The following is a 12,399-nucleotide window of genomic DNA, read 5'->3' as shown; positions in this document are numbered from 1 at the left end:
AATGAGGCGATGTAGGGATTTATTTTTTATGGTGTCAAATATACATTCATGTTACACAGTAGACGGATTTGTAGTAGATTTATGGACAGTGACTTCATTCATTTGGATTAGATCGTGTGGATTAGAGCAGACCTCTTATCTGAGGATGGCAGAGACTTGGGTGGCTCTATCCTGATGTCGGGGTCCCACTCTCCGGGAGGCAGGACTATGACCTCATCCAGGAACTCCTCTATACCAGCCAGCAGGTCCTGCCTGTCCTTCGCTTTGTAGGCAATATCATGGAATACCTGCCGTCAAACAAACGTGACCAGCCTGTTAGTAATCAGCCAATCTATACTGCAACATGTCTTTAAATCATTTATTCAAGGCTTTAGAGAAAAACCACAAAATGTGCAACTACAATGGCTCACTGCAGAACACATCCCACTCGCTTCTGTTTACTGGGACACAGTGTAGCTATCATTGACATGCAAATCATGACGGTCAACCTCACCACTACAACACTGAAAACCAAGAATTTCCCAAACTGTTTGTGCACAAATAGTGAGTCATTGTGTGCACCTCAGGGACGAGCAGGTAGAGTACTACTGGGCAACGCGGAGCAAAAAAACAAAACAAAACAAACATCTGATGAACCTGGGACACGGTCGTCACTGGAGAGCTGAGGGCCAAAGTTTAACCTGAGGAAATCCTGGAACAAACACTTCCTATCCTGCCGTGTTGACATACAACGTATACCAGGACACTGAGCTGAGGCCTGTGGGAATTTTCCCTCTGGGTTAATAATGTCTGTTAACATTCCTGACAACATGGAGATGTATAAATCAGGAGAAGTGAAGAAAAACACCGGAGACACAAAGCAGACACAGCTGAAAATATACGAAGATGTTAAAAAAAAAAAAAAGGAAATGAAAGAAAATGACTGTTTGCCTTTCTGCACTGCATTTATTCTGCTGACTCCAAACCAAATTTGTCTTCAACACACAGCTTAACAATTAAGCTATAAGTTGGCCTCTGCCAACGAGACTGGCCGGGCAAACTGCTGTGATGATTAATACTGCAATATCCAGAGAGCGGGGGGATTTGGCTAGAGGACAAGTGCTGCAGGAGGTGCAGTTAATCAGCGCAAACGGACCTTGTAAATAAATGAGGAAAAAAGAGCTGCATTGATTATTGTGTCACCTCTTAGCTGTGAGTGAAATATTTCAACAGCTATTGCATGGATTGACGTGTCGCTTTGTGCAGACATTCATGGTCCCCAGAGGATGAATCCTAAAGACTTTGATGATCCTCTGACTTTTCACTTAGCACCCCCACGAGGTTGACATTCACAGTTTTAAGTTAAATGTCTTAAACACTATTGCATGGATAGTAATAGCATTTAGCATCAACATTTATGTTCCCCTCAGGTTGAACTGGGGATCCCTTCACTCTTCGTCACAGGGAGAGAGGATAAGAATGGTATCCTTTATTTGTAGGCTAGCAATTTCCAAAACCTTAAGAGGGTACGTCACTGTCCGGAGATCTCCCAATGCCTTTATCTTAGGTTCACAACCCATCAGGGATTAATTAGTCCAATTAGAGTTTAAAGAGGATGAGATCTATTGTGCTGGAGCAGTGAGGATTCACTTAGTGTTCTGCATTAGTAATTTAATTTACAGTTCAAAATAAAACAAATTAAACTAAGCTTATTAAGCATAAAACAGAAATTTTAGAAACATCCGAGTGTAAAATAGTCCCTCGATACAAGCACAGCAACCTCACGAGCCGGACAAATCTGCACAGCGAATGGTAAAAATAGAGGAAGCAACCTACAAATATCAAATTAGCAGAGTCATAAAGTACCTCATCTGACATCAGGGTGGCAATGGCTCTTCCAATTTCATGATAGGACTTTGCTTTTCCTTTGGGTCCCAGCAGGACAAAGAGAAATCTAAGAAACAACAAAGAAAATTAGATGTCAGGGGACATTTTACAAAGCTGGAATCTGTTTCAGTGTCACAACAGCTGTCAGATCTGCCACGTCAGCCTAAAAGCTGGTCATTTTTCAGCTAATGGTGCAGCTGCTGTGTGCTTTACCTTGTGGGCACTGGGACCTCGGTCAGAGCCCCCAGCATGACGGCCTGCTGCAGGCGGACAAACGCCACAAAGGGAGTTTCCAGGAAGTCTACCTCTCCGACCAACACGTTTGACGCCTCTGCATCCCGGGGCAGTTTTTTCATGAACTTATTCTTCAGCTGTTCGGGCAGAGAGAAGTCAATGGAAACGTCAGGCTGGACAGCGTGCACAGACAGACTCTTACTCCCTTCCTCCGTCACATGCAGCATGATCAGTGATAGATGTGGCATTTTGACTAAAAGTGGTGATTCAAAAGTGTGAAAATATGCCTGACGTGGCGTTCTTGCTGTCTCTATAAGCACATAAGAACAAGCAGAACCCGCCCTCTCCTATAATTATGTGCTGAAGAGCAGCTTGACTTTATGCCACCTAATAAACACATTTTACTGCAGCATATGAAATTGCATCTACAGCCTTGCACTTAAACTAACATGCAAATTACAGCATGCTTATTTTGGATTTAACACAAGAACACACACACGCAGGCTGGGATGAAAGAAAAAAAAAAAATTGCTCACTTGCAGGGAAATGATTAACTAAAAAGGTACTGGTGTTATGTCAAAGGCCAGAGCATTTTCACCAATCTACATTTTCATTAACTGCTGCTGCAGTGTAATTCCACTTGTCACAGTTTAACTGCTTGTGCGATCTGTTATCTAAGTGCCGAGTATCTGTACAGCACATGGCTGACTTACATCTGGCCACTTGATCATGTGTGTGGACAGGGAGAGAAACTGCATGTGTAGATGACAGAAACTCAACAAAGACGGGAAACAGTGAGCTTTTGTTGCACAGAGTAGAGAGAAGGGGGGGGGGGGGGGGGGGGGGGCAGGGGTCTTATCCATCAGTATGTGAGGCTCACAAGCTCATGCACACACACAGCCCAACACATGACCCTGCATAGTGCTGCTTTGTGAATGGAGATTTTAGTGTCCTCTATTAGGTTACATAATTGCATATCATCTCTGCGATCGTGCAGAGAGACAAAACCACATTACCTGATCCTTCTCCGGTTTGTCCGAGAAGTCGCTCAGGCTGTTGGAGGTGAGGTTTCGGTGGGCGGTGGTTGGGCTACCTGCGGAGAGGTAAGACAGTCAGGATCGCAAAGCGCAGGCAAGGCTGCTCGTATGAGACATTTTTGGCCGGCGTGGGAAGACGAGTCCCAGAAAGGAAAGGCACCGGGAAAGTACACGAAGAGGGCCAGAAAACTCGGGAGCTAGCTAAATGTGGCAAGGCTTAAGCTTTAGGACTAACGCCAGATGGTCATTCATTCAGACGCTCGAGAGGGGAGAGCTGGGATATGCGTTAGGTCGGCTGAAGATAGGCGTCAGCAGAAGCACACTACTGGCACATCAGTTAGAGTTGTGGGAGACATGGGGACATTTTAGCTTTCTGTTGCCAAACAAATATTTCTTTTCTAACTTTTCTGCTTCAGCTTGTAGCACCGAACACACATCCAGCTTTTTAATAGCTGTGGACTGAAGCTGAGCTCTGCCGTTTGACATGGGATCGCACTCCATGCTGCTTTCAGTAGCTGTGACCTCACTTACAGAGGTATCCCATGCTGGAGCTCCTCATGACCTCGCATGGTTCCTCTGAGTCTTGTGGGGTTAAACAAGGCACAGGGTGCTCGAGGGGGTTGCGTGCTATAAACGTCCCAGATGCCGGAGGCCAGAGACGGTAGAGACCCAAAGAGAAGGAAAAAGAGAGAGGTCGAGCAGGAAAAGGAGATAAAAGACAAGGAGGAAAAGAAGTGGGAGGTTGTATTAGTGAAAGAACAAAGCTAGAGGTTAGTGTAAGGATTTCAGATCAGTAATCAGAAGAATAAAAGGGGAGCTAAAAGGAATAATTACCATTCTCTTGGTTGGAAAACAGCCTACTTGCACTGGAAACACTCTTTCCAATGTCGGCCAGGGAGCGCAAGTTGGACTTCTTGGTCTGGTGGCGATGCTTCCGTAGCAGCGTGTACATGACCTTCTCCTTCAGGTCCGCCTTCAACTGCCCAGCCTCGATCTGGCTGTCGGTGATCATCTCTGCCAGAGAGGGAGACACTCAATCACCCACACGCTCTTCAAAAAGCTGCAAGAAGAGTGCGCTGATATCCTGGTCTGCTTACCGACAACCTGCGGCAGCGTGGAGGCCTCCAGGTCCAGCATGATGGTGCCTTTCTCGATGCACGTTTTGAGTTCCATCAAGCTGTGTAAGGACAGCGTGGCCACATGAGGCTTGCTCCAGCGCTCGCCACCCTTCTCCACCTTCTCCTCAAACTTGATCCATCTGGACAAAAAGACACAGGAGGAGGGAGAGCGTTGAGACGTGTCCACAGCACTGGACTCGTACCGCGGTGCTGGACTTTGCCAACAAGCTTTGTGTGTCTGAAAATGCCCAGAAGCCCGAATGTGTGAAATCTTTTTTCCTTCATTTTTCCTCCAGGTTCCTGAAAGTAAAGGTAACTGCAAAATATGACTAAAAACAAACAACAGCGGCTTTAGATGTTTAAGAACAAATACAGGCTACAAATAAAAGGAGACAAGACGGGTTCGCTTTTCTTTACAAAACAAGCCCGCAGTGTTTTGAATTGGCCACAGTTCACAAGACAAGAATAGGGGACGCAGGACAGCGTAGAAATTAAAAATAAATCACTAAATGCTGGGATGGTCTTACGTGGCTCTGAGAAAACACATGGCTCAACATGAGAGACATGACTTGTGCTGCGACCACGGATGAGCTTAGCCCTGAAGGTAAAACTCGGGACACGGATTCTTTTTAATAATACCTCACATGTCACCACTACAAAGAGGCATTCTCCTGAGGCCTGAGGATGGGGTTTCCTCCGGGGATAGAGTAACCCCCTGGCTGTTGTCCACACGCCTGAGACCGGCCGTCTTACTGGGAGAGGAGCCTGACCATGGGGACAGTGTGGACCTCAAGGAGTTCATTTATCATCCCTTTCATACAACCCATGCTTCCCTTTCCCAGGACAGGACAAAGAATATAAAGCACTGGTGATAAAAAAAGAAATGTTCATCACGAGGCTGTAAATTGCTTATGATGTGTGTCCATGTTACTCCAAGCGGGGGGAAAAAAAAGCCACAACTTTACACAATACTTGCTTCTGTAGTTTTTCTTGCACGCCTATAAAACTGCCAGTCATGATCAACTGTTAAAAAAAAAAAAAAAAATAGAAGCAGCTCTATGCAGCATAGCCTACATTACCCACAATGCAACCCAGTCACTGAGTGTGTTATGCTAGTAGCAGCTAGCGTAGCCTCGAGCTGCGAGTCTCAAACAGAGATGCAGAGTGGGCTGCAGGTCTGCCAACTTCTAACCTCATACTTCAATTTAAAAGTTGTAGTCTTCAGCAGCAACAGATGCAGACTTGAGTGACATCACTTGAGGCAGGTTATGTTCCTGCAGCTCCCCTCAGGAGACACTTTTTCCAACTTTTATTCACGTATGCAGCAACACTGCCCCGGACCTGTGCAGACTTTGACGTGTGAAATCAACGGACATGCCGGGCAGGCAGGGAAATCATGCTGCATTTATCCATCAGAGAACAGAAGCTAAAATGATGCAGTTAAAATGCTTTCATATTCAATTTTCCTCCCTTTCTCTTGCCAAAATATTGCATGACTGCGCCTTTGCCCTACTTGCTAACCTGTGGGGATCACTGTATCGCATAACTGCATCCCTCAGACCCAGATGAGCCTTTCACAGACAGAACATCCGACTGTTTCCACTGCAATACTAAAACTCTTTGATAAGACAAGATTAGGACAAACATAACGCCTGTGGACTTTACAGAGCTACAGTATGGAAAAGCCACGTTGGACACTGAACAATGATATCCACATTTCATGTGCTCCAGAGCGAACCGTCTGGAACATTAAGTCTTGTTCTGACCATGTGGGAGTTTCTGCCTTTTCCTGGTCCCACAGCACAGGTACTACAGATCTCAGATAAGCAGCAGACTGGGAGTTCACTTGAGTACGGCCTATTTCCCTACACATACAAAACGCTCTTATTCATCAGGGATTGTGTTCCGCTGACTGGACCGGGATTGTGAAACAGGAAATTTTTTGACTACACTGCCCATGGCAAAAAAAAAAAAAAAAAAGAAGAAGAAAGAAATTAAATAAATAAAACATTCAGCTCTGCAGCTCACCTGGCAGTCTCCTTCCACTCCATCTCCTGCCCGTCCACAGCCAGTAGCTCGTCCAGCTCGGTGAAGAGCTGAGGAGGCGGCGGGCCATCGTCCTCCTCGCCCAGGATAAACCTGATCCTCTCGGCTGGAGAAACTGCGGGGAGAAAGAGGCAAGTTAGGAACCGACAAATCAACCCTGCCTGACTTTGTTTGACACAGGGAGGGTAAAAACAGCCTCTCTATGCAGCGTGACAGACACCTTGACCTACTTGAACCCATGAAAGCAGGAAAAAGAAATGAATAAATGACTGGTATTTGAACTAGAAGGAAAAACTTTGACAGCACACCCGCATGGCGAGAACTTTCCTTAATATTTCACTTTTACTTCCTTCTCAGAAAAGTGTGACAAAATCTCTGTACTCTAATCCTGATAAAGTTGAATCCCAGTGTTTTATATGCTGTATATTAATGGGATATGCACTGGAAGAACACTTCTAGGAAAGTTGTGCAACTGTGAAGCGATGAGACGAAGTGGAGGTTAAGTCACAAGAGGCTATTTATGCAGCTTTCTCTCAATATACCGCGTCCGTCAGGATTCCACTACAACGTAACAGTGCCACTAACCTTTTAATCCTGACACAGCGCTGCCAAGCTTAATTTAGCGTGGTTGTTTTTAAAATAGTACTCTACGACTGTGGCGAGAAAATCTAATGTTAAGCTACATGAAGGTCAGGATCAATGTCTTGGAAACAGCTTCAGGATACGGAACGCTTGGTGTTTCCCCAGTCTCGTACATCAGCGTTGTTGTGCGGCACCACACACACACGCCAGCGTCATCCACCAACGGCCCGAAACAGAAAGACAGGAGGTCTTTCCGCCGTCCTCATGACCACGGGGCCTTTCTGTTGTCCTTTTGCTGGCTGACTAGCAGACTTTTGCTGCGGCACGTATTCACGCCGCATGGTGTACACAACACCACTCACCTCTTGAGTCTCACAACTGGTGTTATCAATGAAAACCAGGCCTTTGTTGTGGTTACACACAACTTTTAAGTGGACAGCTCCACAGGGTTTGCCAGAATCAACAGGATTACGGGGATTTAGATGGAGGGCAAAACAGCGGAAAATTCAACAAGTGGAGGGCTCTGTGTGCACGGTCGAGCAGCGAGTGTTTTGAATTGGGGCTTTCGTCGTCTGGCACATGTCAGCCCGAACGTCACCCACACATCGCATTCAAGTGCCGCTGTAGCGCACGCCCTCAACATTTCCGTGCATGCTGCTTTCAGGGAACTTTTGGATGCACACATGCCAATCCTAATATCATAATGCACTTCACAGCTAGCTAGTGGTGCTAGCAGAAGAGTTAAAGTGGACAGCAGGAGGGTAAAGGTAAGTTAGCAAGAGGCAGTGTGCCCCCTTTCCAAATAGAAGGCAAAAATCTAATATGAAAGTCTTTGCAGGGGGTCAGTGAAGTGGTTTACTGCTCAACAGGAGAAAAATGTTTATCCGAACAGCAGCTGTGGCCTCATCATACAGTTGGCTCTGCCCTCTCATTCAACCATGCAAGACTGTTTAGAGTTCAGATCTTCTGCAGAGATACAGCAGGATGAGAAAGAAGTCTGTGTGTGCGTGTGTGTGTCAAGAGGGGGCATTTAAAGTGAACCAAAGTTCATCTTAAAAACCTGCATCTGTGTTTACTTTGGTTCCACTTGTGCCCCCCCCCACCCCCCCACCAAACTGACTCACAAAGCAATCAAGTAGAGCCTGCGACGTCTAGAGAGATTAACATGAGCAAAACTCTTATCATACTGTGGCACCTTCAGATGACTAAGCACACAGACTGGTTTACACCTGAGCATGAGGTGTAACAAAGGAGGATTACGGCGTCAGAGGAGCGAGCAGCGTGAGAGGATTAATCGAGTGTTTGTCTGCTGCAAGGAGTCTGGGAACCGGCAGCTTGACGGGACGCCGGCACAATCACGGCGGGATGAAAGAGGGGACATTTTCGGCTTTGTTGACCCCATCGTGCTTCATTTTTTTATGTCACTGTCACCTATACTCTGTTTTATTCATTTCCTATGCTAGACTTTACAGAACTGCTTCACTGAGCCATCTGCGTGGACCTTCTCTTCTCTCTTAAAAAACAGACCTGTGTGTAACGTAGGTCCTGAATAAACGCTGAGCGAACAAGCAGCTGCAACAGCTGCTGCATATATATATAAAAATCATCTGTCAGATGACAGATGTAAATTCCTCATGACGCTCCTGATGCCTGATACTCCCCCCCGGATCCTTACCACACAGTGTCAGAGTCCTCCTGTGTCTAATCTGTGAGAGCAAAATTCCCCAATCAATTTAGAAGATCTAGTTCTTCTCATGGTTTGATTTGTGCTTGTTTTCTCCCATAAATACTGCAGCCAAGAAATTACACAGTCATTTATGCAGCGAAGTCCATCGGCCTGTTGTCAGGTACTGGCTAATTTCATATTCTGAAACGCTATAGGAGCAAAAGGGAGGGGAACCTAGCCATTAGTCGCTGTCAGCACAAATCATAGACCAGTCCAGCGATGAAGCTTTTCTTCCAAACTAAGAGCTCCTTTCTCTGGAGGTTCCTCGGCTGGACCTTGTCCCTGCTTTGCATTCAAACCTATTTGAGCATGCCTTACAGTTTGCTGATGTATGTGCTACTCTGGCAGCTTACCTTATCTATGGGTCTATGGGTGTTGCTCGAAACTCTGCTCCCACCTTCAGATTTCTCTGCTGTTTGTCCACAGAAAGTGCTTCATGCATGCTATCACTTTACCTCTTTTTGTAAGCAAACTCCTGCACACTGTCTAACTTTTGGATTCCTGTGCTGTGACCGTCATCAGGTGAAATGATGAACAAGTTGCAAATGAATGTATAATTGCAAGTGCGACAGTGTGTAGGAGTTTGTTTTGCAACTTTTGATACACGCATCCCTTTCCTGTGAACCTGTCTCATGATTTTTTTTCCTTTCATCATATTTCACTACAGGCTTCACTACATATGAGATTCCATTGTTATTTGAGCTTGAACATGATTTCAGATATGTCTGTAATTGCCAGTTCAACGATATCTCATAATTCTTGATTCGCATTACTTTACATTCAGGTATGTGGCGCTGCTGTCATTGTCCACACATGCCCTGATGAGCTGGAAGGCAAATCCCTGCATTTTCTTCTGTCTTTTCCCATCTCCAGCCCATTTTGAGACCTTAATGGTTACCTCCACCGGCAGTAAAGCAGAGTGTAAACACTCTTCCATTGTGGCAGTTTCCAGGATGTGCTATTTTAAAGGTGAATTACAGTATTGTGATAATTGTATGTCTCGCAAATAGCTTTTAACCAGATTGTAATGTTTAGGTGCTTTTTCCCAAAAAAAAAAAAAAAAAAAAAAAACCCACCCAAGAGGCTTGTGTGGTGGTACAGAGCTTGGAGACACAACATGGGAATCCACATACAATTATATGGCTAATTTACTGTATACTTATGCCAAATCATGATGTTGACTCTAAAGGCTCTTTGTTGTGACGCTTTTTCACCTGTGTTACCATGTTAACATTAAAAAAAGTATTTTATTGTACAACCCTGATTCCAAAAAGGTTGGGATCCTGTAAAACGTCAATTAAAAACAATCATTTCCAAACTGACTGTGTTTACTGACAACAGTTTGTTGCTCAGTGTTCCTGAGCTCATGTAGCAACATCCCTTATACACCTCCCTCCATCCTTGCTTGTGATCGACTGAGCCTTTACAGGAAGCTCCTTTCATACCCAACCATGATACTATCACCTGTTACCAATCAGCCTGTTTACCTGTGGAATGATCCAAATGGGTTTTTTGGAGCGCTCCACAACTTTCCCAGTCTTTTGTTGCTCCTGTCCCAAATTGTTTGAAACGTGTTGATGCATCAAATTCAGAATAAGCAGATATTTACAAAAATTAATGAAGCTGTTGAGGTCAAACATTAAATATATTGTCTTTGTATTGTTTTCATTTGAGTTTAGATTAAAAAGGATTCGCAAATTATCACATTCTGTTTTACTTCTGTTTTAAAAAGCATCCAAACTCTTATGAAATCATGGTCGTACATTCAGGAGACTTTTGGGTTAAAACTGACTGATGTAAAGACTGAAATCATTGTTCATCCCGTTCTAGAAAATGATCTCGGGATTAATGGGTCTACTATGCCACTTTCCTAAGCTTCTATATATATAGGGAAGACATCTGGTGCGCTTCCCTCCAGCAGGAAGACGACTCAGACTGACAATAATCTTAATGTGCATTTTGCATCTGATTTGGTGCTCTCAGTTTGACGGATTATTCCGCATGTTCAATGCTTACTTGTTCTCTCGCTGCTCCTCTCAGTACTGAAGTTGTATCAGACCCACTCGCTGCAACAACGTCCTCCTCCGGCTTGTGAAACATCTTGATATTTTGCGGTTTGTGCTGCCTCACATGCTTTGTTACTCCTTTCAGTGCATCTACTTGTTTTTTAGGCTTCTGAGAATCCTTCCCCACAAATCCCACAAAGTCCTGTGTTAATCATCGAGGTGACAGATAATACCCCTCTTGTATTGACTTTACACACTTAAAGCCTATCCAGTGTGATTTTCAGATTAGTATTCAACATGTTCCCATCCTCTCGGTCTATTAATTCTGTTGAGTGTAGCTTTGCGGCCTGGTGGTTTTTTTTTTTTGTTTTCTTGGCTGCCACCCCACCCAGCCCTCCCTCCCTCCCTCCCTCCCCCATTTGAATGACTACCTCCTTAACGACAGAACCACTGACATCCTGCAGGCTGTGATCTGTTGCTGGACTTCATGCAACAGATTTAACAAACATCTCAACAGTGCTACAACCATGAACTGTGTGCTGCGCACTGGATGCTTTCACTGAATTCACTCACTGAGAGGTTTGAGGACATTTGCGGTGGACTCATCAGCGTTCTCCCCGTCTGACTTGTATCCTTCCGCGCTGTGCTCGGCTCGTTCCCGCTTCTCCTTGTGGCTCGACTTGCGTCGGTGGCGTCTCCTCCGGTGGTAGCTCTTGGGAACATGCACGCCGATGTACACAGTGTGGTGACCTGTCACGGCGCAGCACAATACAGGGAATGCAGGTCAGATTACACTCACAAAAGGAAATCACATTAATCCTGAACGCTGGCATCAACGCTCGAGGGACAAGAGCAACGGGGACTGGTTGATCTGGTGTTTGCTCATCACAAGGCTGCTTTGACGCAATGTTTGTTATTTTTTTATTTATTTATTTTTTACTTGTGTAGATGTTGAAACTATTGTTGTTTTTTGTCTTATTACCCAGGAAGAGATAGAGCCTGTCGTCAATCAGTCAAACTGCAAAATTAAATAAATGCCAACTACTTCCTGCAGAGCAGCTCATACAGGAAATGATGACTTAATGTCTCCAGGAAGTAATTAGAGAGACAGAGGGCGGGAGAGTAAAAAACCCTGCAAAGACCGGGCTTAGCTGACCAAACTGAACCAACTGTGTATTTTTCCCCATTCAACCATGCATCCCATAAACATGCCTTGTGGGTTTTAAATGATATCTTTCACACTTCAGCGGTCAGTCGTGCTTCCTTACAGAAACCAAAGAACACCTGAGGTGCTCACTAAACAAAGCACTTCCACCACATTCCCACGCAGGGAAGGCAGCGGATCGTGCAGCTACTACTGTGTTCCCAAAAACATGCTCGACACAAAGCCAGAATCTCTGACGTGCTTCTCTTTGTGTGCACCCTTAAATGTTGGTTTGTGAAACATGTGAACATCTCAGTAAACGCATGTGGGCGTCTCCATATAAATTCTTTTGTGGCTCAAGCCGACAGGCCACGCTGGACAGGATAAGAACACTTGAAGAAACATCTTCCTGTGCAGAAATGTCAAGCTCAAGTGGAAAGGATTCACGCTGCCGCTACAGAAGAAACTACAGTTTTTGGCAGGGGAGATGAAGGGACAAGTTAAAGCTCATCACGTGTCCATCAGCTAGATAATGTGCCGTCTTACCTTCCACTTCCTCTTCATCGCAGACATGCTTGACAAAGGACGCTCCTCTGTCCAAAACCGCTTCGTCCTCCACTCTGCGAGGCAAAAGAGGAAA

The 12,399-nt window shown here is 45.1% G+C and overlaps 1 protein-coding gene across 2 annotated transcripts in view; it reads right to left on the bottom strand.

Annotated features, from left to right (window-relative positions):
• Positions 1-12,399, bottom strand: part of LOC121623225 (electrogenic sodium bicarbonate cotransporter 1-like) — a 30,368-nt gene that overhangs the window by 13,322 nt on the left and 4,647 nt on the right. For both annotated transcript variants that reach the window (XM_041960438.1, XM_041960437.1), the window contains exons 2-10: positions 12,306-12,379; positions 11,189-11,365; positions 6,284-6,416; positions 4,235-4,395; positions 3,972-4,151; positions 3,117-3,193; positions 2,080-2,237; positions 1,846-1,933; positions 133-287 (exon numbers count right to left, since the gene is read on the bottom strand). In XM_041960438.1, coding sequence (XP_041816372.1) covers positions 133-287; positions 1,846-1,933; positions 2,080-2,237; positions 3,117-3,193; positions 3,972-4,151; positions 4,235-4,395; positions 6,284-6,416; positions 11,189-11,365; positions 12,306-12,379 — 1,203 coding nt within the window. The remainder of the gene's footprint in view (positions 1-132; positions 288-1,845; positions 1,934-2,079; positions 2,238-3,116; positions 3,194-3,971; positions 4,152-4,234; positions 4,396-6,283; positions 6,417-11,188; positions 11,366-12,305; positions 12,380-12,399) is intronic.

Source organism: Chelmon rostratus, chromosome 19, assembly GCF_017976325.1.
Source record: "Chelmon rostratus isolate fCheRos1 chromosome 19, fCheRos1.pri, whole genome shotgun sequence".
In the NCBI taxonomy this organism is placed as follows: domain Eukaryota; kingdom Metazoa; phylum Chordata; class Actinopteri; order Chaetodontiformes; family Chaetodontidae; genus Chelmon; species Chelmon rostratus.
Note: the sequence above shows the minus strand (reverse complement) of the source record. Positions and strands in the feature narration are given on the sequence as shown.